This window comes from Lissotriton helveticus, chromosome 7, assembly GCF_964261635.1.
Source record: "Lissotriton helveticus chromosome 7, aLisHel1.1, whole genome shotgun sequence".
Classification (NCBI taxonomy): domain Eukaryota; kingdom Metazoa; phylum Chordata; class Amphibia; order Caudata; family Salamandridae; genus Lissotriton; species Lissotriton helveticus.
Window position 1 is genome coordinate 743,700,008 of NC_136068.1, and position 25,804 is coordinate 743,725,811.

At 44.6% G+C, this 25,804-nt stretch overlaps 1 protein-coding gene across 1 annotated transcript in view; it reads left to right on the forward strand.

Moving 5' to 3' along the window:
* The window catches only part of AFF4 (ALF transcription elongation factor 4), a 907,016-nt gene that overhangs the window by 136,607 nt on the left and 744,605 nt on the right, over positions 1 to 25,804 (forward strand). Inside the window, exon 4 of the mRNA XM_078653083.1 lies at positions 16,553 to 16,679. Coding sequence (XP_078509209.1) covers positions 16,557 to 16,679 — 123 coding nt within the window. The 5' untranslated portion in view covers positions 16,553 to 16,556. The remainder of the gene's footprint in view (positions 1 to 16,552; positions 16,680 to 25,804) is intronic.

Here is a 25,804-nt window from a genome sequence, read left to right on the forward strand (position 1 = left end):
TTTGAACTGTGGAGTAGAGAATTGCCGCTTTAGAGGTTGTAATAGAGTTTACTATTAATGTTGGAGCTTGTGGGCAAAGCACTGGATAGAGAATGATAATAATACCTGTATGAGTTCTCTAGGAAAGCCAGAGACTGCACGCTGTCGGTATAGAATGAATGGCAGAAAATGACCTAAGTTTCAAAATATACATGTATATTAGGTCTGGCACATCTAATTCAAGAAAAACAAACAAAAAAAACAGATATAGTATTGTGGACCACATGAGTACCTGATAATTTGGTCTCGTGTATCTGTAAGAAGGGGTCTGTTGGCAGCTCTGGTTACAAAAACAGTCTGCATGTTTAGACAAAGCATGAACAAATTAGGCTATGTCCTGAAATTTAAAGTGTTCTTTTACTTAAACAAGGTCAGTATCATGTTTCTTGATTATTACCTGTGTAATATGCCACCACCGTGTATTTGGGGGGGTCTTGGTGCTGCAGAACGAAACGCCGGGGGTTGCCCTCCCGTGGTTGATAAAATGTCGTCGCACTCGCAACGTAACTGCAGGGGGTGTTAAGAGAGGAAAGGCTTTTAGTGGAGACTATTCTTGTTGAGGTATGATTCCCTACTCTCAAGCTTATTCGGGTGATTGGGTCTGTTTACCTTCTTAACTCGTGAGCGCAGTTGAGAGCGGGATCTGTCGGCTTCACGGTGTCGGCTTTTTAGTGCCGTCTTCTTTTCCGCAATACGCGGATGCGGGATGTAGCTGAAAAAGAGGAAGTGAACAATAGGGCCACGGATTGGTAATGGGCTATATGTAACACAGCATGTCGGGACGCCCGTGCGTGGGGCGTGCATGCATGTATGTCAGTTGGTTACCTGTTCGTCCGTATTGCAGCGTATTTCAATGGTGGGGTCCGGGCGGCGTTCGTCTGCAGGCGTTCACGGGAGAGGTGAACTGAATAACGCCAGCTGTATTTAAACAGGGCAGATCACTGTGAGTGGTCAATGCATGTAGTTAATTAGGATGACATGAAGGTAAAGAAAGGACTATGTGTAAGAGAGTCCTTATTTCTAGTGGTAATGTCGCCGCCATCTTGGAACGGTGAAATGTGTGTTCAAAGGTGGTAAAAGATCACTGGATATTCTTACCTATAGCTTTCTAGTGCATGACTTCAGGGGTAAAAGAGTCCGGATAATCACTGTTTAGATATCTACTAGGGCGTACGAAGTACTGTGAGAATATTGCTATTCAGCGTATGAATACCAGATGTGTCATGAGACATCAGCAGACATATTGGAATGGTTAGCACGTATAGGACTGGTTGGCATGTATCGGTTCCTAAATAGGTATGTAGGATAATGATTCCATGGTTGTCCAAATTGATTCAGTGAGGACAGCCAATGGTGTACATGCTAAGCAGTGCGCAGATGATCTGGGATTAAGGGAGTTCTAGAGAGTGTCTAAACCGTTTTAACCATGGTTATAAGTTAGTACCTGGTCCCATGGGATTTCGTTGTTCATCCCCTTGGTATATGTTTCCAGGGTGAATATCCAGTATACTTCACGACATTTGCGTACCTGAATGCTAGGAGTGCCAGATGTGTTGTTGATTTTTTCTAGTATAAACCAACGAATATCATTCGAATTATGTTTGGCCTCTTGGTAGTGTTTTACTAAGGGGGCTGATTGTTTGCCTGTGCGAATGGCCGATCTATGCTCGGATAGACGTGTGGACATCTTCCTAGCTGTTTCACCAACGTAGCCCTGATTGCATGGGCATAGTAAAAGATATACTATGTTGGTGGTGTTGCAGTTCGTTAAGGTCCGGGAGCAGATGTTTTTGTTGTTGAAAGTCAGTTCTTTGCTTTCTACTGCAAATTTGCAGGCAGAACAGTTTAGGCACTTATAATTGCCTATCACTGGTTGTTGATCAGTGAGCGTTCTTTGCTTTGAGGTCGTTTTGGTCTTAGATTCCATTCTTGATCTTACTACCAAATCTTTAAGGTTTTTTGTTTTTACGGTATGCAAACATTGGCTTGGCCAATTGGCTATCTTTAGGTTTTGTTGCATTAAGAATATGCCAGTTGGAGAAAATGATCTGTTGGAGTTTCGCATTCATGGTAGAATGTCTGGTTACAAAATCTAAGACCAAAACGACCTCAAAGCAAAGAACGCTCACTGATCAACAACCAGTGATAGGCAATTATAAGTGCCTAAACTGTTCTGCCTGCAAATTTGCAGTAGAAAGCAAAGAACTGACTTTCAACAACAAAAACATCTGCTCCCGGACCTTAACGAACTGCAACACCACCAACATAGTATATCTTTTACTATGCCCATGCAATCAGGGCTACGTTGGTGAAACAGCTAGGAAGATGTCCACACGTCTATCCGAGCATAGATCGGCCATTCGCACAGGCAAACAATCAGCCCCCTTAGTAAAACACTACCAAGAGGCCAAACATAATTCGAATGATATTCGTTGGTTTATACTAGAAAAAATCAACAACACATCTGGCACTCCTAGCATTCAGGTACGCAAATGTCGTGAAGTATACTGGATATTCACCCTGGAAACATATACCAAGGGGATGAACAACGAAATCCCATGGGACCAGGTACTAACTTATAACCATGGTTAAAACGGTTTAGACACTCTCTAGAACTCCCTTAATCCCAGATCATCTGCGCACTGCTTAGCATGTACACCATTGGCTGTCCTCACTGAATCAATTTGGACAACCATGGAATCATTATCCTACATACCTATTTAGGAACCGATACATGCCAACCAGTCCTATACGTGCTAACCATTCCAATATGTCTGCTGATGTCTCATGACACATCTGGTATTCATACGCTGAATAGCAATATTCTCACAGTACTTCGTACGCCCTAGTAGATATCTAAACAGTGATTATCCGGACTCTTTTACCCCTGAAGTCATGCACTAGAAAGCTATAGGTAAGAATATCCAGTGATCTTTTACCACCTTTGAACACACATTTCACCGTTCCAAGATGGCGGCGACATTACCACTAGAAATAAGGACTCTCTTACACATAGTCCTTTCTTTACCTTCATGTCATCCTAATTAACTACATGCATTGACCACTCACAGTGATCTGCCCTGTTTAAATACAGCTGGCGTTATTCAGTTCACCTCTCCCGTGAACGCCTGCAGACGAACGCCGCCCGGACCCCACCATTGAAATACGCTGCAATACGGACGAACAGGTAACCAACTGACATACATGCATGCACGCCCCACGCACGGGCGTCCCGACATGCTGTGTTACATATAGCCCATTACCAATCCGTGGCCCTATTGTTCACTTCCTCTTTTTCAGCTACATCCCGCATCCGCGTATTGCGGAAAAGAAGACGGCACTAAAAAGCCGACACCGTGAAGCCGACAGATCCCGCTCTCAACTGCGCTCACGAGTTAAGAAGGTAAACAGACCCAATCACCCGAATAAGCTTGAGAGTAGGGAATCATACCTCAACAAGAATAGTCTCCACTAAAAGCCTTTCCTCTCTTAACACCCCCTGCAGTTACGTTGCGAGTGCGACGACATTTTATCAACCACGGGAGGGCAACCCCCGGCGTTTCGTTCATCAGCACCAAGACCCCCCCAAATACACGGTGGTGGCATATTACACAGGTAATAATCAAGAAACATGATACTGACCTTTAAGTAAAAGAACACTTTAAATTTCAGGACATAGCCTAATTTGTTCATGCTTTGTCTAAACATGCAGACTGTTTTTGTAACCAGAGCTGCCAACAGACCCCTTCTTACAGATACACGAGACCAAATTATCAGGTACTCATGTGGTCCACAATACTATATCTGTTTTTTTTGTTTGTTTTTCTTGAATTAGATGTGCCAGACCTAATATACATGTATATTTTGAAACTTAGGTCATTTTCTGCCATTCATTCTATACCGACAGCGTGCAGTCTCTGGCTTTCCTAGAGAACTCATACAGGTATTATTATCATTCTCTATCCAGTGCTTTGCCCACAAGCTCCAACATTAATAGTAAACTCTATTACAACCTCTAAAGCGGCAATTCTCTACTCCACAGTTCAAATAACAGAGGATATCTTTTATTGTAGAATTTCATGTGCAGATCATACACACCAACGATAGACTGCACAGATACTTCACTCTTTTCTGGCGATGTGTATATAGTCCTCACTGCCTCTGAAAATGTCTGCAACTCTGCAGTTTGTGTTCCTCACAAATATGTGTGTTCACTAACTAAATTCACCATTGCTTAACAGCTAAAATCATCAACAGAGACCATCGATCCATGCTAGTTCAATTTTATCCATCTATGTGAGAACCGATACCTACCACATGTTCAGGTACTATCTTTATCCATTTCCTTCCCCCTCTTCACCGTGTACCCTGCTTTCACCCTTTTCGGTCATATCTTACGGGCCCTTCCCCCTTTAATGTTCTACCTTTACCCTTAATAAGTAATGACAATCTCTGAGAGCTCCCACGTCCAAATATGTCGAATCTAGTTTGCTAGATAAATAACAAATGTGTGCCTGCTTCTGTCATCTAGCAACTGCACTAATTTAAAACTGGTTATAAAACCCACTGTACATATTTGTAAATATTAGGCCAGGTTCTTGTTGTTTGTTAGTTTTGGTTTTTGTTTTCTTTATAATATGTATCATTTGTATGCCCTAACACTGTATAAATGTACCACTTCAAAATGTGTATTTTCAAAAATGTATATATTTAGGACTAATCACGGACATTGACAAGCATTATTATTGTTTATATCTTTGTAAATATGTACAGGTCCACTTGGATACCTACATGGCTCCCTGATGAAGGCCTCCAGCCGAAACGCGCGTAGTTGTTGATACATTCAGCCATGTTTTTATGTATATCTCTAATATCAGCCTTGTATAGATCCCAATTGTAATTATATCATTTCAAAAACATCATATAGGATCAGACAACAGTAGTCCATATATGTAGACAACAAGTCACATATTCAATGAAGGCATGCACATAATAATTATGTATATTCAATTGTGCTTTTATTTAAATGAAAATTCAATAAAATAATTTTGTATCATGGTTCCTGTCTCACTATAGTTTATGCTGTCACTAGTCCGTCTATGTCCATGGTCCTGTGTTTCAATACTAACCTGGGTCGAGCCAAGAGAAAAAGCCGCCTTGATGCAATTAGACGGTAGACAGCCAATTTTTGAGCACGATAGCATAGGTTTACTGAACGAAAGCAGTGTCCGCACCTGTTGCTTTGTGCTTGAAATTAGGCATTAAATACATTGCTGATCTTAATGCTCTTTGCCTTATTCTGTACCAGGCCTGCTTACATAGGAACTGCCAAGCTGGTATATGAGATCTGACAGTGGTGGCATGACACAGCTGTCACAAATCAGTAGATGTATATAAAAAAACATTCTCTGGTACGAAGATTTGGACAACTGAGACAGACCAGCTCTTATTTTGTTTGATACCCTTTTGAAAATTAAAAAGGAGTACGGCAAAATAAAACCAGGGAGGTTTGTCATTATCTCAAAACTGATTCTTTAATGCATATGCACCTCCCCTACAACGACAATCCCAGCTTTGAAACGTATTTATACAGTAGTGGATTTATGATCAGTGGACCTTGTACGGTGTTTAAACTCTGCATTCAAACAGCACATTTGTATTTGCTTAAATGTAATAAAGGAGAATTCTGTGCTCTCCATTGCGATTGCACTTTGGGGTGCGTGAAAATGCTTTTGAGGGGTGGTAGCAGAGAAACATTTCCATACTTAATGCTCTTTTGCCCTCATCTATGAAATTATGGCGACTACACTCCCCAACGTGAATTTCCAAACCTCTTGCATGTAAAGACCTCTTCCATAGTCTGACAAAAATATATTTCACACACACTTTACTGTGAATGCAAACTTGAGAGTAGATGCCTACAGTGCCACTTGATCAGAAGTAAACAGTTGTTATAGTACCACAAATGCGTCCCAAAAAGTGGTTAGTTGATTTTCAGTTTCCTGTTTTACGGGGAATAGAAAATACTATTTACTCACCTTTAATTATTTTGCTACAGTGTTTAATACCCCCATTTCCACTAAAAATACATTGTAAAGTATTTTGTCACTTTTTAAGTCCTTCCTCTATTTGGCAGAGGTTTTTCATGATCGGGTAGACTATCAAAGTTACTTTAGTTCATTTACATTTGTATCTGTTAAGCTAGATTAGTTTAAGAGATGTGAAATGAGATGTGGTAACTAATACAATGCCAAATGTTAATGTATTTGAAATTGTTGTATTAATTTTCCTGAAGCATGTAGGCATTCCTCTCCCCATGTCCTGTTGGTTTGCAGAAGAAAACACTCCACTCTGCATGGCATCCACTTGTTAATTTGGCGAAAGTCTCAAACGAAAGCTCTGCCACTAAAGTTCTTAAATCAAATTCCTGGATAAATGAATATTGACTTAAGAATTTCTTTGGTTCACATTATTTCTTTCATCCGTGATCTGTACAGTTCCTTGAACCATGCTCTAATGAACATAATACTGCCCTCACATAGTCACCTGTAAGTAGTGTTCGAGGCATATGAGCTGTAGATCATATGCTGTGCATATATCGCCATCTAGTGTTGGGTCCAGATGTTTGCACTTTGCTTTTCTTCGAAGAAGTCTTTCCAGTCAGTGACTCCTCCTTACGGTGATAGTGCGCATGGTCATCGACTCCATTGTTAGATTGTTTTTTTCAGGCATTGGGTTTGTATGTGAATTGTTGCGCTACAGTTTGGCACCGTTTCTTCGAGCTTTTTATGTCAAATAAACACACCCAGGCAACACACAAATCCTGGCAAAGTTCAAGTAACAAAATAACAATAAATAATAAAGCACTGAAATAGCACAAAGAGTTCAATTGAATGGATTTTGATAAGTGTCATGAAAATGATCATAGGCATAATGATTAATTAAAAAATACAATAAAAAGATTTCTTTCAATAAATATGCAACAGATATACTTTATTTGTATACATAATGTTCCCAATGCTATAGAGGGGAGATGGAGGGAGCACCCTTCGACACGCAATCCACTACCCTCGACGGTATTGTTATCGATCGCATTTCCCATTCTCCGCTTATTGTTTACACTCAAATCTTCGTTGGGAAGATTTGTGGAAGGCTGTTGGGCCTCCCCGCGCCGGGGACGGTAGCAGTCGATTCCATTCAAGTTCTGTCCAGGGTGTTGCGCTAAGTTTCAGCGCACCGACTTGCACTAATTGTGCAACCTTTGCCTGTCACCGGAACACTACGAGAAGGACTCTGATACTTGTCAGTCGTTTCGATCGAAGAAGACGCTCCGTGACCGTCTGGCTTGATGTCACGAAATGTACCAGCAAAGTGGCTACGCGCCGGATCTCCTCGTAGACCAGTCCGAACACTGAACCACAAGCGCAGGAAGCCGAAATGAAGGAGGAACTCATCTGTGTCTGAAGCTAATTTAGTTGCCGAAGACCTCACACGGAGACAACGTATCGTGAGTTAAGAGACTTCCTGCCCCTACCATCTCCTCCATAAAAAGGTTCTGGTCCCTCTGCCTTCGGTCCAAGGTTGGCACCGAGAAACTGTTTCGAGGACCCTGCCTTAGAGTTCAGTGCCATAACATAAACAGCCTTCCGGTTCGGGGTCTACTCGTCCCTACGCTTGTCCCGACCCAAAATTTTAGATGTCGAAATCCAAACACCTTCTAGTTTCCGTACCACCGGTCTACAAGGCTAATTCTTCGGAGCCGAAAACTTTGGTTCTGAAACTTTTGACACCAAATCCGGCGTCTAAAGAAAGTACTTCAACGTCACTCTAACCGAGATCCAAACTCGGTTCAACGCAAACCACTTAAAGCTCAACCCAAATAAAACAGAATTAATTCTATTTTCTCCAAAACGTAACCACCGTCCAATCCAAGAGTGGCTCAAGAATCTGGATGCCCTAAACTGCCCCTTCGTCCTATCCGACTCAGTTAAGTTTCTAGGCATTACCCTTGACAAGAACTTTTCAATGGAAGCCCACATCAGAAACTCTGCAAAAGGTGTGCTTTTCTCACTAAAACACCTCAAGAAATTGAAACCTTTTCTTCCCCATAATGACCTCAAGACAATAGTTCAATCCCTTGTACTCTCTAAAATCGACTACGGGAGCGCCATCCTAACAGGGACTCCAAAAGCTCACCTAGCCCCACTAAGGGCAGTGCTAAACATGGCTGCTCGACTCATATCTGGGGTAAAAAGATTTGAACACATGACACCAGCTCTCAACTCCCTCAACTGGCTTCCCATGGAAGGAAGGTGTATTTACAAGCTGGCCTGCATCGCACACAAAACCCTTCACTCTCCGTCCACCAACTACCTAAACAACAAAGTGGTAAAAGCAGGAAAATCCAGAACTCTGAGAAGCTTCCAACTCACTCCTTCTTATCTCTCCGAAACTGAAAAAGAACACCACTCAGTACCGATAATTTTCTGTCAACGCTCCCAGGATGTGGAACGCTCTCCCTAGAGTCCTCCGATGCATCCCCTTCTTCCCCTGTTTCAAAAGGGACATGAAACACCATCTCCTCAACCCCACTATGCACAATCTGATAAAACACCTTACAGCACTAGACGTTCAACCAACCATTGTGGACTCGGCGAAATCACTGGGTATAACCTTGGATTGTAACCTCAATATGCAGAAGCATATTAGTAATGCAACGAAGGGAGCAAACTTTCAGATCAACACACTAAGGAAGCTTAAGCCCTTCCTACCCCCAATTGATTTCAAGTTAGCGGTGCAGGCCTTAGTTCTACCGCGGCTGGACTATGGCAGTGTCTCATTATGCGGTCTTCCCAAAACCTCCACAGCTCCTATTAGAGCCTCCACCAACGCCGCAGCGAGACAAATCACTGGCTCGAAAAAAAAGGGCCCATATCTCCCCGGATCGGAAATCTTTAACTTGGCTGCCATTTGAAGCCAGAATCCACCTGAAAATAGCTTGCATGACGCACAAGGCCCTACATCATAGTGCACCAAGTTATCTCACACAAAAACTCACAATTTCTGGAGGATCAAGATCAACGAGAAGTGCGGAAAACTTAATCCTGAAACCACAAAAATTCAAGAAGAAAATAACTTCTCGTTCCTTTTCAGGAATGGCACCCAGGATATGGAATGCCCTGCCACCAGAAATTAGACGAAACCCTTCCATCCCTTTATTCAAACTGGAAGTAAAAGACATCCTTATGGCAAAATTTACATAAACATTGCTTTACTTGTCAGTGAAGAACCCCTATTCCATTTAGCATAACTACCAATCGAACGCTTATCTTTATATGTACTGCTTTATTCCACTCTTTGTGACTTTTTATCATCAATGTTCTACCATTATCCTTCAATATCGACCGGTTTGGTCTTGCACATTATCTGACTTGCCCCTCTATCTATGGTGGTCTTTGTGGCCAATCAATATTGCCCTGTTTATCCATAATGTTTGATCAATCCTGTGTTCATGTATTAAGCATTTTGACTTTACTCTTACGGTCCTGCTTATTTTTATTGTTTTGGTATGCCTATACACATTTATTGTAATGCACTCTGCTTTACTCATAATGTTGGACCTGTGCTTTGTTCTTTTATTTAGCTTCTTGTTTTTTTTTCTTATGGTTTTGCTTATATTTTATTGATTTGTTATTCCTATACACATTTATTGTAAAGCGCTCTGATACCCGTAAGGGTCTTGTTCGTGCTATATAAAACTTTCTAAATAAATAAATATACATCCCCATCCAGCGTCAAAGAACCTAAACTTCCATATCCGAGTTGACTCCTCTCTCTCTCTCTCTTAACATTCAAGGATAGTTGGTGACCGGACTGTGTTAGTCACCTTAGTTTGTTTTCTCTCCTCCAGTGCTCTGTTTACCTATTTTTCATGTTGTATTTATGTCTCTGTTTTGCTTACTTACCGCCTTCCTACTATTTAATGCAATGTTCTTCTATCTTTATTGTGTGTATGTAAAGCGCTCTGATACCCACGGGTCAAGCTAGCGCTATATAAAACTTTTTAAATAAAACTTAAAATAACTAAAGAACCTCGGGCAGATATTCTACCTTCGGATCCGAAACAGAAGGAGAATGTGATTAATCCGGAATCTGGACAGATGCACACCAAACTTCTTGAGAAGAGGAAAATGGGCTTACAAGAATACTACCACATTCCTCTAAAAAGGTAAAATGTGGGTACTAACCCTTCTCCAACTTCTTCAACCATTGATCCAAATGTATTCATTACAACTACACATTCTCCTCCTCCACCATCACCTGACCCACAGGATACAGGGCTTAAGGATATAGATGACTACACACCACTGAAAACTGACACATAAAATAATTATAATGCTGACCCTCATCCAGATAATGACCCCGACCTATATCCATCCAGATCTTCTCCTCCAGATGATAACATTGGATATATTTAGCTCGTTAACAGAGCTGCACAATATCATGTAGTAGAACTTTATAAAGAGGCTTTAGAAGAGGAGTTTTGGTTTGACTAAGATCATCTCAAAGGGTCACACAAACATTACCAATGTTAAAGGGTAGTCTTAAACATACTGATGACATTTTTAAATACCCTGTAAGAGCTGGAATCATCACGCCAGGGTAGAGAAGAAGTACAAATCTGCACAAAGTGACCCTGTATATATCAAAGACCAGGTACCCTTGGACTCTCTGGTAGTTTCCAGTGCTCGTAAAAGAGCTAATTCGCAAATAGGGTAAGCCCCTGCTGATAAAGAGTCAAAATTAATTGATGCTTCAGGCAAAATGGTAGCGTCACAAGCAGCTAATCATTGGCGTATTGCCAATGCTCAAGCACTATTGGCAAGGTATGATAGAGCTCATTATGATGAGCTCGAAAAGCTCGTTGAATTTCTTCCTGATGAGCATACGTCTAGAGCACATTCAAGAGGGTCAATTAATAACTCATTCAAGAGGGTAAATTAATAACTAATACCTCTATTGGGTGTGCTCTAGATCAAGTGGACACAGTAGCTCGGGCAGTAAACACTAGTGTACTGCTCCGTAGACCTGCTTGGTTAGGAATTTCAGAATTCAAGCATGAGGTACAAGCCTCTATTCTTAATGAACCCTTTGACAAAGTACACCTCTTTAGTCCAGCTGTTTATACATCACTAGAAAAGTTGAAGGATACTGAGGTTGCTAAGTCCATGGGGGCCTTACATTCGCCTTCCAACAGAGGATCATTGTGTTGCTCATTTTACAGGGGCGGCTACAGAAATGTGTCTACAAGCAATCCCTCCTCCTCTTACAATTGCAATAATCAGTCGCCCTCTTCAAGAGGTTATCTTAGAGGTGGATAGAGAGGAAACAGTGGCAAGGGAAGAGGCAGAGGTAACTCAACATTCACTTCCCCTGCAAACACCAAAAGGTGACTTCCTTTCCATATCCCTCGACCATTTCACTCCTGCTGGGGACGTCTTTCCCAATTTGTACCCGTTTGGAATATGATCACATCAGACAAATGGGTTCTACAAATTATCCAATCCTGAATTGCCTGGAGCTTACAAGCACTCCACCGAACATTCCTCCAAGGTCACACCTCATGTCACAAGAACATCTCACCCTTCTAAAGAAAGAGGATCTCTCTTTGTTGCAGAAAAGTGCAACAGAACCAGTCCCTGTACCATACCAGGGAGCAGGGGTGTACACCCTCTACTTACTAATTACCAAAAAGGACGGCTCTCTCAGGCCTATAAGAGACCTCGGAGAACTAAATCTATACATTCAGTCGGACCATTTTCATATGGTAACACGCCAACAAGTGCTTCCCCTTCTTCAACAAGGCGACTTTCTCTCCACTCTGGATTTAACGGACACTTATTCATATCCCAATACTCCCTGCACACCGCAAATACCTCAGGTTTGTGGTAGCAGGTCAGCACTATCAATTCAAAGTCCTCCCATTCAGAGTAGCCACCACACCCAGGGTTTTCACAAAATGCTTGGCAGTAGTCGCAAACCATCTAAGAAAACACATTCATGTGTTCCCATCCTTAGACGACTGGCTCATAAAGGCCAGCTCTAACAGCTGTCTATGTCACACACAAAAAATTGTATAATTACAACATGAGCTAGGATTCACAGTAAATCTGTCCAAATCCCATCTCCAACCATCCACGTCTCAAGCATATCTAGGAGCTACTATAAACGCTCAAAAAGCTCTAGCCTACTAAACTCCAGTCAGAGTCAGGAATATACAAACCCTGATGTCTCTGTTTTAGCCTTAACACTCCTTACCAGCTCAAGTGTTTATGCAGTTACTGGGAATGATGGAGTCTTGCATTTTTATAGTCCCCTATGCAAGACTTCAGATGTATCCCCTACAGGAATGCTTAGCAAGTCAGTGGAACCAAGCTCACGGTCCGTTATCAAATTTAGTGTTGGTAGACGGCTGCACCCATCACTCTCTTCAGTGGTGGAACACACACAAAACCTTTTAAAAGAGCGGCCCTTCAGCAACCTGGTTCCACAGATAGTACTGACAGCAGACGCATCACTGACAGGTTGGGGAGAGCATCTTCAAACCCACACAATTCAGAGCGTTTGAAGCTTGCAGCAGAATCGGCTTCATATAAATCCTCTAGAGCAGCCTGGGATTTTTCTGGCGCTGAAAGCATTTCAAGTTCAGCTAGTACGCAAGACTGTCCTAATTGATACAGACAACATGATAGCTGTGTACTACATACAAAAAACAGGGAAGGACACACTCTCTCCAGATGTCACAGCTAGCACAGACCAATATATGTTCTAGCAGAACACCTTCCAGGAGTAGACAATCAGATGGCAGATTTGCTCAGTCGTCAGACCCGCAAATACACGAATGGGAAATACACCCTCAAGTTCTCCTCCCATTTTTCCGAATGTGGGGATTCCCACACATAGACCTGTTTGCCACACATCTAAATGCAAAATGCCCAAACTTAGCTTCCAGGTATCCACACCCATTGTCCAAACACAATGCAGTAGGGATGAATTGGTCAGGGATATTTGATTTAGCTTTTCTGCCTCTCCAACTCATTCCAATAGTGGTTCGGAAACTCAAACAAGCATCCCTGACACCCAATCTCCTCACACAGAGCCATGGAGACCTAAGACACCCAGACCCCAGTCAACTCGATCTGGCTCCTGAAGTCTTAGTTTGGCTATCTTAATCTACTGCCATACTGCATGAATATTATCAAAGAGTCTAGACTCCTACCACAAGAGCCTGCTATGCAGCAAAGTGGAAGCGGTTTGCGATATACTGTAACAACAACCACATCAATCCGCTTGATGCTTCTGTACAAGACATTATATGTTCTTTGTTGCATCTACAACGTTCCAATTTAGCATACACATCCATATGTTTACATCTGGCTGCAATAGCTGCATACCTCCAGAATAGACAACATCTATATCTTTTTTGAGTACCAGTTATCAAAGCCTTTATGGAGGGACTCTAGTCATTCCCCCCCGAGATGTCCACCTGCTCCAGTTTGGAATCTCAACATTGTTCTCACCAGACTAATGGGTCCACCTTTGAGACATTGCACAAATGTGAACTGCAGTTTCTCACATGGAAAGTTGCTTTCCTCGTTGCTATCACATCACTCAGAAGAGTCGGTGAGCTTCAGATATTAACTATAGAAGAACCCTTTTTACAAATGCACCTGTAACGGGGCGGAACGTTCCTCCGAGGGACCAGACTATGCCAAGGAGTGGTGGTCAGCTGTTCCCCTTTCACCCGCTTCTGTCCCCGTCAACAGCGTTCCGCCCCGTATTCTCAAGAGGATTGGCAGTATGAAGAGGATGGATCGCTGTGGGATGGCTCTGAGGAAAAGAGACATGGATCCTTTAACTGGGGATTTCACTATGACGAGACTCCTCTTCTGATGGACGTCATTGCGCCAGGTTCGTCAAAAGAGGGAGGAACCAGGAAGTCGATGGACGGTGTTTCCCCAGAGGTTGCAGAAGGAGAAGGCGAGCGGAGAAGAGGAGAGAAACCGGAGACTGAGGAGGGAGAAGACGAGCCGGGCCGTGCACTGAAGACCAGAGACGTCCCCGACAAGCCAGGAGGCCAACGTCTTAACGAGTTGCCCCGCCATGCTCCAGCGGGAGGAGCATGGCTTGACCAGGTACGGGGCAAAGTAGCTGGGAGGGTGGGAAGGCGCCACCAGCCTACCGAGTGATTGCCCGCCTGAATATATTTGTAGATACGTCTGTACAGCCTGTAACCCTTCCCCGTCACGAGCACTTGAGCACTGTTACGGATTTGTACATAGCACTCGTGCACTTGGTTTCCCTCACTCCCGGCCCTTGCATTGTCAAAACCGGACGTCCCCCTAATGATTGCTCTTTGTTTCTTCTTTTGTTTTGGTGGTTCCTGACGGAGTGTCCTTCCAACCATCACCGGCTTATGCAATCTGGAACCCCCAAAGAACACCAATACGGACCCAGCCATATTTGCCCGGGAAAGACTAACAAGCCGGAGAAGAAAGGCATACATAAAAATAAAACCTTCTTTGAAATCGTTAATCAAAGCCTCTGACTCGGTGACTCCTACCCCTACCGCCCGCACCATACTTGTGGAGAAGTGTGGCTCAATGGTTAGAGCGGCAGACCCTGATGCAGAGGTCTAGCCTGGGACCAGGGTTCAATTCCCCGCCTCGGCGGGTCTTGGGCTCAAAATTCCACTGACCTGATAATTCTCGCCTCGGTGCCTATTCCAATCATGGAGTCCCACTCTGCAACTCTGGGCAATAGCTTGCTTAATCTCCACAACGGCCCCCACAACGCTAAGGATGCCTGGCCTCCACCTTGGGGGTACCCAGGAGTGGACACCTCACAGGGAAAGCCAGGATGGGTTCCACAGCGGTATCCGAACAAGCGCCTTGAGACCCTTGCGGGTGAGTAGTGCGCTATACAAGTATCCATTTTCTTTTTATTTTACCCCGTTACAGCAACAAAATAAAGTGGTTCTTCAGACTAATACTAAATTCCTTCTTCAAGTCATTTCTGCTTTTCATATCAATCAATCTGTCTGTTGAATTACCTGTGTTCTTCCCTTAACCAGATTCAGTGGCAGAACATGCCCTACACACACTAGATGTGAAGAGAACATTTCTTTATTACATAGAAAGGACAAAACCTTACCGTAACACAAATCAACTTTTTGTCGTTATTGCGCCACCACACAAGGTCAATCCCACATCAAAATCAGGTATTGCAAGGTGGATAGTCAAGTGCATTCAAATATGCTATGCAAAAGGAACATTAACAATTCCCACTAGAGCACACTCTACACGCAAACTGGGGGCTTCTATGGCATTCTTGGGAAATATACCCTTAGATGAAATATGCAAAGCTGCAATATTGTCTACACCTCACACATTTACAAAATGCTATTGTGTAGATGTGTTAGCAAGACAACAAGCTAGAGTGGGCCAGGCAGTTTTACGTACACTATTTCAGACCACTGCAACAGATACAGGTTAGCCACCGCTTTGGGAGATAACTGCTATATAGTCTGTAATCGGCATATGATCTGCAGCTCGTATGCCTCGACTGGAATATGCTACTTACCCCGTATGCATATGTTCTTGGCATATAGAGCTGTAGAGTCATTCGCCCACCTGCCTCCCCGTGGACTTATACCTGTTACAGTAACATCTTACTTCGATACATCCATTCATGGACATCGCCTTTTACTACTCTCACTAACTCCATTATCGCCCTCTGCGTGAAAGCAATCTAACAATGGAGTCGATGCCCATGCACACTATCACAGAAAGGAGGAGTCACCTACCTCGTGACTGGAAAGACTTCTTTGAAAAAAAACAAAGTGCAAACATCCGGACCAAACACTAGATGGCGATCTATGCAAAGCATCTGACTCTACAGCTCTATATGCGAAGAACAGATGCATACTGGGTAAATAGCATTTACTTTTTTTCCCAGCAAAGTAATATTAATGCTCTGAAACTGTAAAGGGTCATGTTATCTTTGAAGCATGGGCAGATCTGACCGAACAATTTAAACTGTGTGCTGGCCTTTGCTGGCGCCAATAATCTGAGTCATTGTTTTCTTTTTTGTTTCTTTTTCCAGCATCATGAAACTCAAACATAACACACAATCTATCAAAAAATTGAACCTTCATTTAGGTTGTAGAGAGGGCCCAGATATATTTTTCCATGAACATGTTTTTAAAACGAAAGTTTTTCCTGCATTGAGAAGGGATGATATTAAAGTAGATGCTGTTATTAATTATGGTGAGAAGAATAGTATTGCTAGGAAAATATTATTGATACGGTTTATTACTTTGAGAGTTGGATATGCCTTTCCACATGTTATTTGATATTAAGTTATGGTGTGAATACTTAAATCGATATTGGTTTTATTGAATTTACGACTACTTATTTCTTATATATGCTCCAAAAAATGTTTTTGTCAATAGCAATATGAACCGTGAAGACCGGAACGTCCTGCGTATGAAAGAAAGAGAAAGGCGAAACCAAGAAATTCAACAGGGCGAAGAAGCCTTTCCATCACACTCTCCTCTGTTTGCTGAACCCTATAAAGTTGTGAGTTTATGCTACTATTTGATTGTGTTAGTTTTAGCCCAATGAATCTTTATATAGCTACCAATAATAGGTATTCTTTCATCTGTTAATTCCTTTATTTTTTTTTAAATACTGTACTTTTTGTAATTGCGTCTTAAATGGTATAATAGAAAGGCACAGCAATAAAAATGGCTAATGAGTTGCAATCCTACTCCTGTATAAAACGGCATTGTTTAGAAATGTTCGGCAAACTAGCCTCTGACTTAAAATGATACCGCTGTACACCTGGGTTATTCTGGAAACTGTTGCAGACCTCTTATTTAAGGAGAACATATTCTACTTCATGTGAATAGGAAAGATGTATAGCAATCACTAGGGTGGACCATAGTTTGTTCCAGCAAATGTAAGCGATTTAACCTGGTAAGTACGCTATTGTTAGTTTAATATGCAACAAGCATGCATTATTGGTTTAATATGCAACAAGCATGCATTATTGGTTTACTTCCAATTCAGTTTGAATAAACTATGTTTCATTGTGGTCTCCCCGCAAGACTGTTAGTGGATCTTACAGAATGTTTCCCCTTAAATCCTTGTAATACATAATCACCTCTTTTCAAAGACCTAATTATACCCAAAGTAAAAGTATTTGTGAAAAGAGAGAATCCAACATGCCAGCATCTTTATTAACAACATGAACAACATTAGGGTGAAAACTCATTCTAGATGCATACGGTGTCTCAAGTGCTGAACTTTTTACCTACAGGTCGTTTAATTCAGGTGCATTAGTTGCATGGAAGAAAAACATGACTACAATCCACAGAATGCATTATGCCCTCAAATAATTCCAGGGCTGAAAACTATGTCCTTAATGCCCTGGAGCTAAGTAGTCCTCCTCTCATAAGGGAATGCATTTGTGATTGATTCAATATGTTAGCCGATTTTTTTTCCCTCTGATATTGTTAGCAGCACAAGACCCTGACATCTGAAGGTTTCTGACTGGGATGTTTGCCTGGCTTGCTGTCGCCTTAGGGATGATTCCTATGCAATTTGAATGTATTTGGAATGGGGCGGTTGGCGGGTGGGATAGTTTCTCAACCATGTTTGGTGGATTGTTGGAGTGGGTGAATTATGTCTGTGTTAACTGTTCCCTGTTTTCCCCTCCCTCCCGCAGGTTCTCTGCACAGCCCCACAATGTGTCTTTACCCCTTAAAACACCAGGACTTCCAGCTTTTTCCAACACATGTCCCACCACGCTTATGCCATAACTATTTCCAGGTGCCTCGCGTGGAACATCAGGGGGCTCATTGGCCGCAGAAAAACCTGATTGGTCCACGCATATCTCAACAAACACCCCATAGACATATGCTGCCTTCAGGAACTCCACCTCACACAAACCACAGAGCTGGGGTTGCGTGCAGGCTGGTGTGACAACGCCTACACATTCTTATACCAGTCCACCTCGCATAATCTCTGAATGATAATCGCCCTAATGCACACCTTAGACCCTCACCTTGCTACCGCACTTTTGGACGCAATGAAGGCCTTTGACTCTTTCGAATGGCCAAACCTTTTCCTCCTTCTCGCGTGTCTTGGCCTCAACCCCTGCTTCATTTGGAAGATCCGACTCCTCTATACATCGCCTACATTGTGCCTCCGGCTAACCTGAATGCTGTCTGAATCTTTCCTGATCACTCATGGAATGTGCTAAGTTTGCTGTAATCTGAGATTTGTATTCGCTGTCACGATGGAGTCCACCGACTGCAATCTGCCCTTCGCCTCTGAATATCCGCTCTAGTGGGCCTCTGTCCCTGTCATGTACCTGGGTATCTAGCTCAGCTGAGACCCAGACGAATTGTGGAGGGTCAACTACGGTAGAGACATGGAATGGCTGGAGGATAGGATCCCGTGTGATCCCGCCTGCCATTGTCTGTCACGGGAAGGATAGCTGTTGCAAAAATGTATATACCACCCAAATTCCTGTTTTGCTTTTTAATTCTTCCCCCTCCCTCTTACCACTCACTTCTGTGTCAGCTGCTTTTGGACCTCATCGGGCTGACAAGCAACCGAGGATTTCCTGGGAAATACTTACCTTACCTCTCGAGCAAGGGCTTCAGGCAGTTCCAGACATGGTCCTACATGCGCTCAGTGCCCAGGCGCAATACCTTCAACTACTGGCTATACCCCATACAATTTCAACCACACACGGCCATAGAGGCGGATTATCCAGCACCCTGCCCCTTGACTACAGTAATCTATGTACCCTGCAAACTGCCACGAAATGAGATCGACACGGTGGAGATCATGCACTGGCGTAGGATGGCTTGGAGTGTCGTACTGGCCACCCCTGCGGCTGCCATGCCCATCGGGCACAAACCCCTCCTGCCACCCCTGCAGGGCGAGGGGATAGGTTGAGAGCACAGGGATGCGGGCTTATAACCTTATAACCTTCGCTGATCTGTACCTGGCTGAGCACTTCCTGCCTGCATTGGAAGAGACCGAGGCGACAAGTCCTACTACAACAGAGTTCCTTCTCTATCATCCACTTCGAGCCTTCTGCCACATGATACACAACACCTTCTCGGCTGGTTACTCACCCGAACTCTACGATGCAAGTCAACGAAACGGACACCCCCCCCTCACCCCCACCATCACAGATGCCCAATGATCCTTTTGTTGTGGCCAGACAATGTCCCTACCCTCTAACTACAGACTGAGGTGAATTCATTTTAAATTCCTCCACAGGCTACACCACACACTGATGCAACTCCATCATATGGGCCTGTCCGAGGACGCACGCTACCTTTGTTGTGTAGTTCCCTAGGCATCCTTCTTCCACCTCGTGTGGGAGTGCCCGCGTGTGGCAAACTTCTGGGTTGGTGTCTTCTCCACTCTACAAACCATCACTGGCAACTCCCCACCTTGCACTCCCTTGACTACCCTACGGTGCTATGTCAAGGATGTTCCCCATGGAGACTGTTGTCTCGCTGCCATGCTTCTCCTTCTGGCTCTTTGCCAAATTACAATACATCGGGGTAGACCGATAGCCCCCTCTACAGAGGCTTGGCTGAGTGATGCGACCTACTGCAAGCACATACAACAATGGTCCCATGCATACAAAAGATATGGGAAGAATGAATATAGACAGAGTCAATCTATATTGCGAGTGACATGTCCAGCTTAGACAGTGGTCTTCAAAGTTTACTCAATATACAGGTTAAGAACACAAAAAGTACCTTCCACAATTCAACCAGTGTGGTACACAAGCCTGTGCCCAGCACTGACTGAACGGGTACAGAAGGTGAATATAGATTACGAAGAAGGGCTTTTTAAGGCCAAAGAACGTTTTCTGTCATAAATACAGATTGTACAGATTTTGTAAACATAGCACCATTACATCACATAGTAATCACGTTACGTATTTAGGACCCCTTAGTAAATCATGGGGACCATCATCAGGACATTACAATGAAAGCCTTAACATTAGCCTCTAAATGCCGGTAAAGCCAGATCGCATCCGGCAGATTGAAGGTGGGGATGCGATCGCTCACAATCGAGCGCACGAGTCCGCGGAACGCAGTGGTTTCCGTCGGAGCCTGGGGAACCGGGTGAGTCGGTCGGCTGGTGTGCTCCCTGGCGTCAGGGAGCACACCAGCCGATTCTGTTAAGGCTTTCATTGTAATGTCCTGATGATGGTCCCCGTGATTTACTAAGGGGTCCGAAACGCCGTCGACCTATTCTAGCACCTAATATGTAACGTGATTACTATGTGATGTAATGGTGCTATGTTTACAAAATCTGTACAATCTGTATTTATGACAGAAAACGTTCTTTGGCCTTAAAAAGCCCTTCTTCGTAATCTATATTCACCTTCTGTACCCGTTCTGTCAGTGCTGGGCACAGGCTTGTGTACCACACTGGTTCAATTGTGGAAGGTACTTTTTGTGTTTTTAACCTGTATATTGAGTAAACTTTGAAGACCACTGTCCGGCTGGACATGTCACTCGCAATATAGATTGACTCTGTCTATATTCATTCTTCCCATATCTTTTGTATGCATGGGACCATTGTTGTATGTGCAAAGTATGTTCCCCGAGGTCCCTGCTGACTAATTTGGGGGCCCTTGTTGCTGTTAACGCGACCTACTGCAAGAGCAAGTTTTCAACTATTGGGAGCTCATGCTGCCACGGTGTTGCCCCCAAAGACATCTGGTAACCCCTACTGATCTTCCTGTGCCAAAGCGTTATAACCCCCTTGTCAATTCCTGGGAGCCCTCCTCCTAGTGGGGATTCCCCAGAATCAGAATGTACAAATAACAGCGGCAGAGCCCTATACCAATTCAGTTGGTTTTCTTCCATAGATTATTGTGTGATTACTTTGTTTCCCTTCTTTTACGAGGGTATGGAAATGAATTTTCTTACATGCAAGTAGTTTTCCCCAAATTATTTGCCAGTGGACCTAGTCAATTTATCAGGGATGTCCTAAGGTTCACCTGTTGAACGGTGGGTAATACTTGATATTTCCAACAGATTTTTCGTTTTGGGCATGTTTTCAGGAGAGGATGTGTTTTTATTTCTTTCTCTACAGGCATGAACATGCTCAGGAAAGTTTTTACTGATGTTGCTGGCTATGAGAGGGTAGAGTCGAGGGGACTGGAGTAATTAGTTAGTTTCCCCACTAGTTTTATGGTAGGTCCGTGCAGGAAAGGGGCTATGGAGCAGCTATACTTCAATCCCAGTTCTTTTAAACCCCCCACTTTCAATTCCTCAAACCAAGATGTTTCTTCCATTTTGAGAGCCTTTTGACATCGGTTATTTAGTCATATGTTGTACTCCCAGGACAACTAAGGGAGATTATCAGTGGTGCTCTTAATATCATGAGCTTTGCATTGACCTAGGAAACTGTTTCCCAAATTGCCAGAGAGTGAGTGGTAATTGCCATAAACGCACGCCTGGGCGAAAAGGTCCATGGTGCAAAGTAAAGCCCCTATCTCGTAACACTAAAAGCCTACAACTCGCGCAGTTAGAAATCAATGTACTGTATGGTAGAAAAAAACTCATTTTTGTTATAAAGATGTAAGACTCGTGACTCGCGTGAGGACAGGAGGATTCCATTTCTCTGAGATGTATCATGATCTCCCTTGGATACTAATTTAAGGACCCACAGTAAAGATATTTTTTGTATGATGTGGACCCCTGTAGCTTCACCTACTCCTTCTGTTGAACAATTTTCTATCAAACTCGCCGCAATTGACTTCTGGCCCTGACTTGGAGCTGTTCTACATACTGTGGGACTGCCAAAATTTAGTTCACTCACTACAATATCGTCCGTGGACTTTTGCTTTTCGATATTACGACTGTGTGATCTAGGCTTTAGTTTTTAGTCGGAAGATTCAGCCTGTGCAAGAGATACCCTTCTTGCCTAACTGCGCCCATGTACAGTTTCAATAGAAATCGTGGTACTTGTGAATGAAAATAGGATTGGGATTTTCACGTCTGAGGCCAATATTCTGGGTCCACCCTACAAGTCTACACATACACTTTTTGCCCTGAGGAAGTTCCTTTTACAGGAACGAAACGCGTTGCCTGTTGTCCAGTGTTTTTATGAAGAATAATAAAGAACTTTTTGAAACTAAGTAACCAGTTTGTGACTTCGTCCCTGGTGCTGCCTCCACCTTTGCATTGAATTTCGTTTCTAGATTTCCAGGGGGACCGAGCGGCAGCAGGTCCCATGGTTGGCTGGCATAGGACCTTACTTAATATGGGACTATATGATGGATGTGCAGGTCCCTTGGTTGGCTGGCATGGGACCTTACTTAATATGGGACTATATGATTGATGTGCTGAGCGTAGAGTCAGCTGTAGCTTCATTTGTTGTACAAGGTAATTGCTATAAACGCAGGCCTGGGCAAAAAGGTCCTTTGTGCAAAGTAAAGCCTCTCTCGTAACACTAGAAGCCTACAACTCGAGCAGTTGGAAGTCAATGACTGTATGGTAGAAAAAAGCTGACATTTGTTCTAAAGATGTAAGACCCACTGAAATAGTAATGTACACTAATGGGCGACTTACCTTAGGGTTTCACCTCTTTCGCCTAAGAACTGGCCCATGCTTCAAATAAGAGCACCAGGTGGTTTACCACCTATGAGTACCCCTTAGACTGCCATAAGTCCTTTCTTGGTCCATATCTGAGTCATGGGCCTGCTAAAAAACATATACCAGAGAGGTGTGCTTGTTTTTTGGAATGTATCAAGCTTATGTTGTGCAAACAGAGCCATACACCTCATCCTCCAGTCAGTAACCACTCCAGAAGACTTTTCTGTTTTTGAGTTAGCTTTCAAAAGGATTGATCATCGGTTTACCATTCCTAGTAACAGTGATTCCACAAATGCAACCTCTGAAGTACTCACTTTCGCTGGAAGCCATGTGATTTGAAAGATTTGAGCAACATTCAGCTTTTATGAGGCTTACTAGGCAAAAGGTGGATTGAGGACCAGGAGATTGTGGCTGAAGAATGCAAAAAGTTGAGGCAGCGAGGGTAATAGGAAAATACACCCTTAAAGTTATGCCCAACTGCCATTACAAATTAGCTCAGAAAGATTTGTAACCTATGCTTTCCTAAAGACCATAGTACCGCGGACTGTGATTCCAAAGGTGAAGCACAATGTAGGTGCACCATGACACAGTTGATACTGAGAGAATCAGTCCTCGCTGAAAGAGTTGGGCCTGCTTAGTGACGAAGAAGCAGGAAGCATTGAAGACACAGCACTGGCACAAGGGGGTGAGTTTGACTCCTGTACGTGGAGAGACTGAAGGCAGCCAGGAGAGCGGTGAAGGAAGTGGACTGCAAGATGCGGCAAAAAGCTAACAAAGTCTCGGACTCTGTTGCTGAACACTGCCTCGACATTGAAACACTAGACAGTCAGAGGATTGCAAAACAAAAGGAGCTATACGGTTGCAAGAACAATATAGAGGGCCTCATGCAGCACCATCGTGAAAAGTATGAGAAAAGGGACATGTTGGTGATACAGGAAGACAAGACCATCGCCAACACCTGCCTCAAATCTAACCTGGACGCAGCAGAAACAGCCAGCAGGCAAATTTGAATTGGTACAACCCTCAGGAGGCATGCCTGGTTGAGAGTTTCTGTTTTTACACCCTCTTCAGACCGGCAGTGAAGGACACACATCTGTACGAGACACGTTAGTGATAGATTCCTTACCTTAGATTATCCCCAGGCGTCAGACTGGATCCGGAAATTGTTCGCGTATCAGTACCCTTGCGTGTCGGTAGGCGTCGTCTGCGGCTCCGCGTCCGTCGTCGGCATCGTGGGCGCCGTGATGACGTCGTCTGAGTACTTAGACGCCGCCTCTGCGTGCTGACGTCAGTTCTTCTTTTTTCCGCGCCAGCAGTGCAGATCCGGAAAAAGTGGTACCTTAGTCACTTTTTGACTAAACGTTTTTGATCTTTTGATTATCCTTTTTCGAAGTCTTCGACTCCGAACGGTGCCGGTAGGGATGCCAGGTTTCAAGCCCTGTGAGGATTGCGACCGACTGATGTCTGTCACCGACCCTCACCGCCGGTGTCTCCACTGCCTCGGCGTCGATCACGTCGACAAGACCTGCTCCGACTGTCGGGCCCTAACTTCAAAGGCTAGGCGGGAGCGGTCCCGTAAGCGGCTCGAACTCCGGCAGTCTGCCCCGCGCCGAGAACGGTCCCGGTCCGGACGGAGGTCGAGGGACCGGTCGCGGGAGAGGAGCCATTGGAGCTCCGGGAGTCGACATCACTCCTCTGGGTCGAAGTCGTCAGGTAAGCACAAGAAGTCGAAGAGACGTCATCGCTCTCCGACTCTGCACGACGCGGCCGGGGGGTTCTGGTGACACCGCCCACGCGGCTCCGTCGGAGTCGCAGGCGCCGCATCCGGCCTCATACCCTCCGGACCCTGGGCCTAATGCGGCGCCGGAGGAGATCGAGCGGTTCCTCATGGCCATGAGGTCCCTCTCTCCTCCGACGGGCTCCGCGGCGCCTCCGGGCCCAGCGGACCAGTCTGGGGTGCCTAGCATTTTCGGGGGCTTCGGTCCCGACGCCGTCGGGTGCTTCGGCTCCGACGGCGCCTTCGGGCCTGTCGCCGCAGGGCCCCTGTGGATCCGGTTCCGGATCCGGGTCGCCGCCGGTGGACTTAACGACCTCCCCGGCGCCCACCCCCTAGGTGTCACCCCCGGCGCCGCCCTTGGGCGGCGCCGTCCCCGATGCCTCCCTCGACCCGGCGCGGCGCCGCTGGGCGCTGCTCCAGACGCCGTTCGGAGAGTTTACTTTCCATGAAACGGCCCCATCTTTTTCTGACCCTGAGTATCAGGAGATGGGTGATGAGGAGTATTGGGAGGGGTCTGAGGACCCTCTGACACATGAATGTCAGTCCCAAGAGGACTGGACAGGTGAACTTGGGGATGCCAGTGGTCTGGACACTTCGCCCGACACTGGCTTTGTCTCCCCTCCTACCGTGGCTACGGAGTAGGGGGCAACCTATAGTGTGGTGTTGATGAGGGCGGCCAAGGCCTTGGGCCTTGAGCTCCCCGTCGCGGCCGTGAGGACTAACCTCCTCACTGAGGTCCTTAAGCCGCAGTCATGCTCAGCCGAGCCTGTGCTGCCGTTTAACGAGGCCTTGTCCGACGTTTTGCAGCGTGAATCTTTCTGGATTCACTATGCTGTGCATATTCCGCAATCTGGTGGTTGGGTCCGGAATCGTAGTCCTTTTTTTTCTCTTTTTTTTTTTTTTTTCTTCCTCGTAGCCCAGGTGGGCGTCGACGTCCCACCATTTGGTGTACCTTCGGTGACGTCGGCGTGCTTCCGGCGGAAGCTACCACCCTTGGGCGCCATCTTCAGATTCTTTTTTCCGCCGTTGGGTCTGGATCGTCGCGTGAAGCTCAAGAAGTTTTGGAGGAGAAAAGGAGGAAATACAGCATCTCTTCAACGGTGAAGACCTGAGAAGATCGGGAGAAGAGGACCATTAGAGAAGAGATGACGAAGAAAGGAGAGAACTTCGAAATCTTCGACGTCCTTGGAGGAATGCGCACACAGGGGGCCCCCTGAGCGCAGGGATGTACAAGACGCCCTTTAAATTCTGCAAGAACTGCCACCACAAGTTCGCTCAGA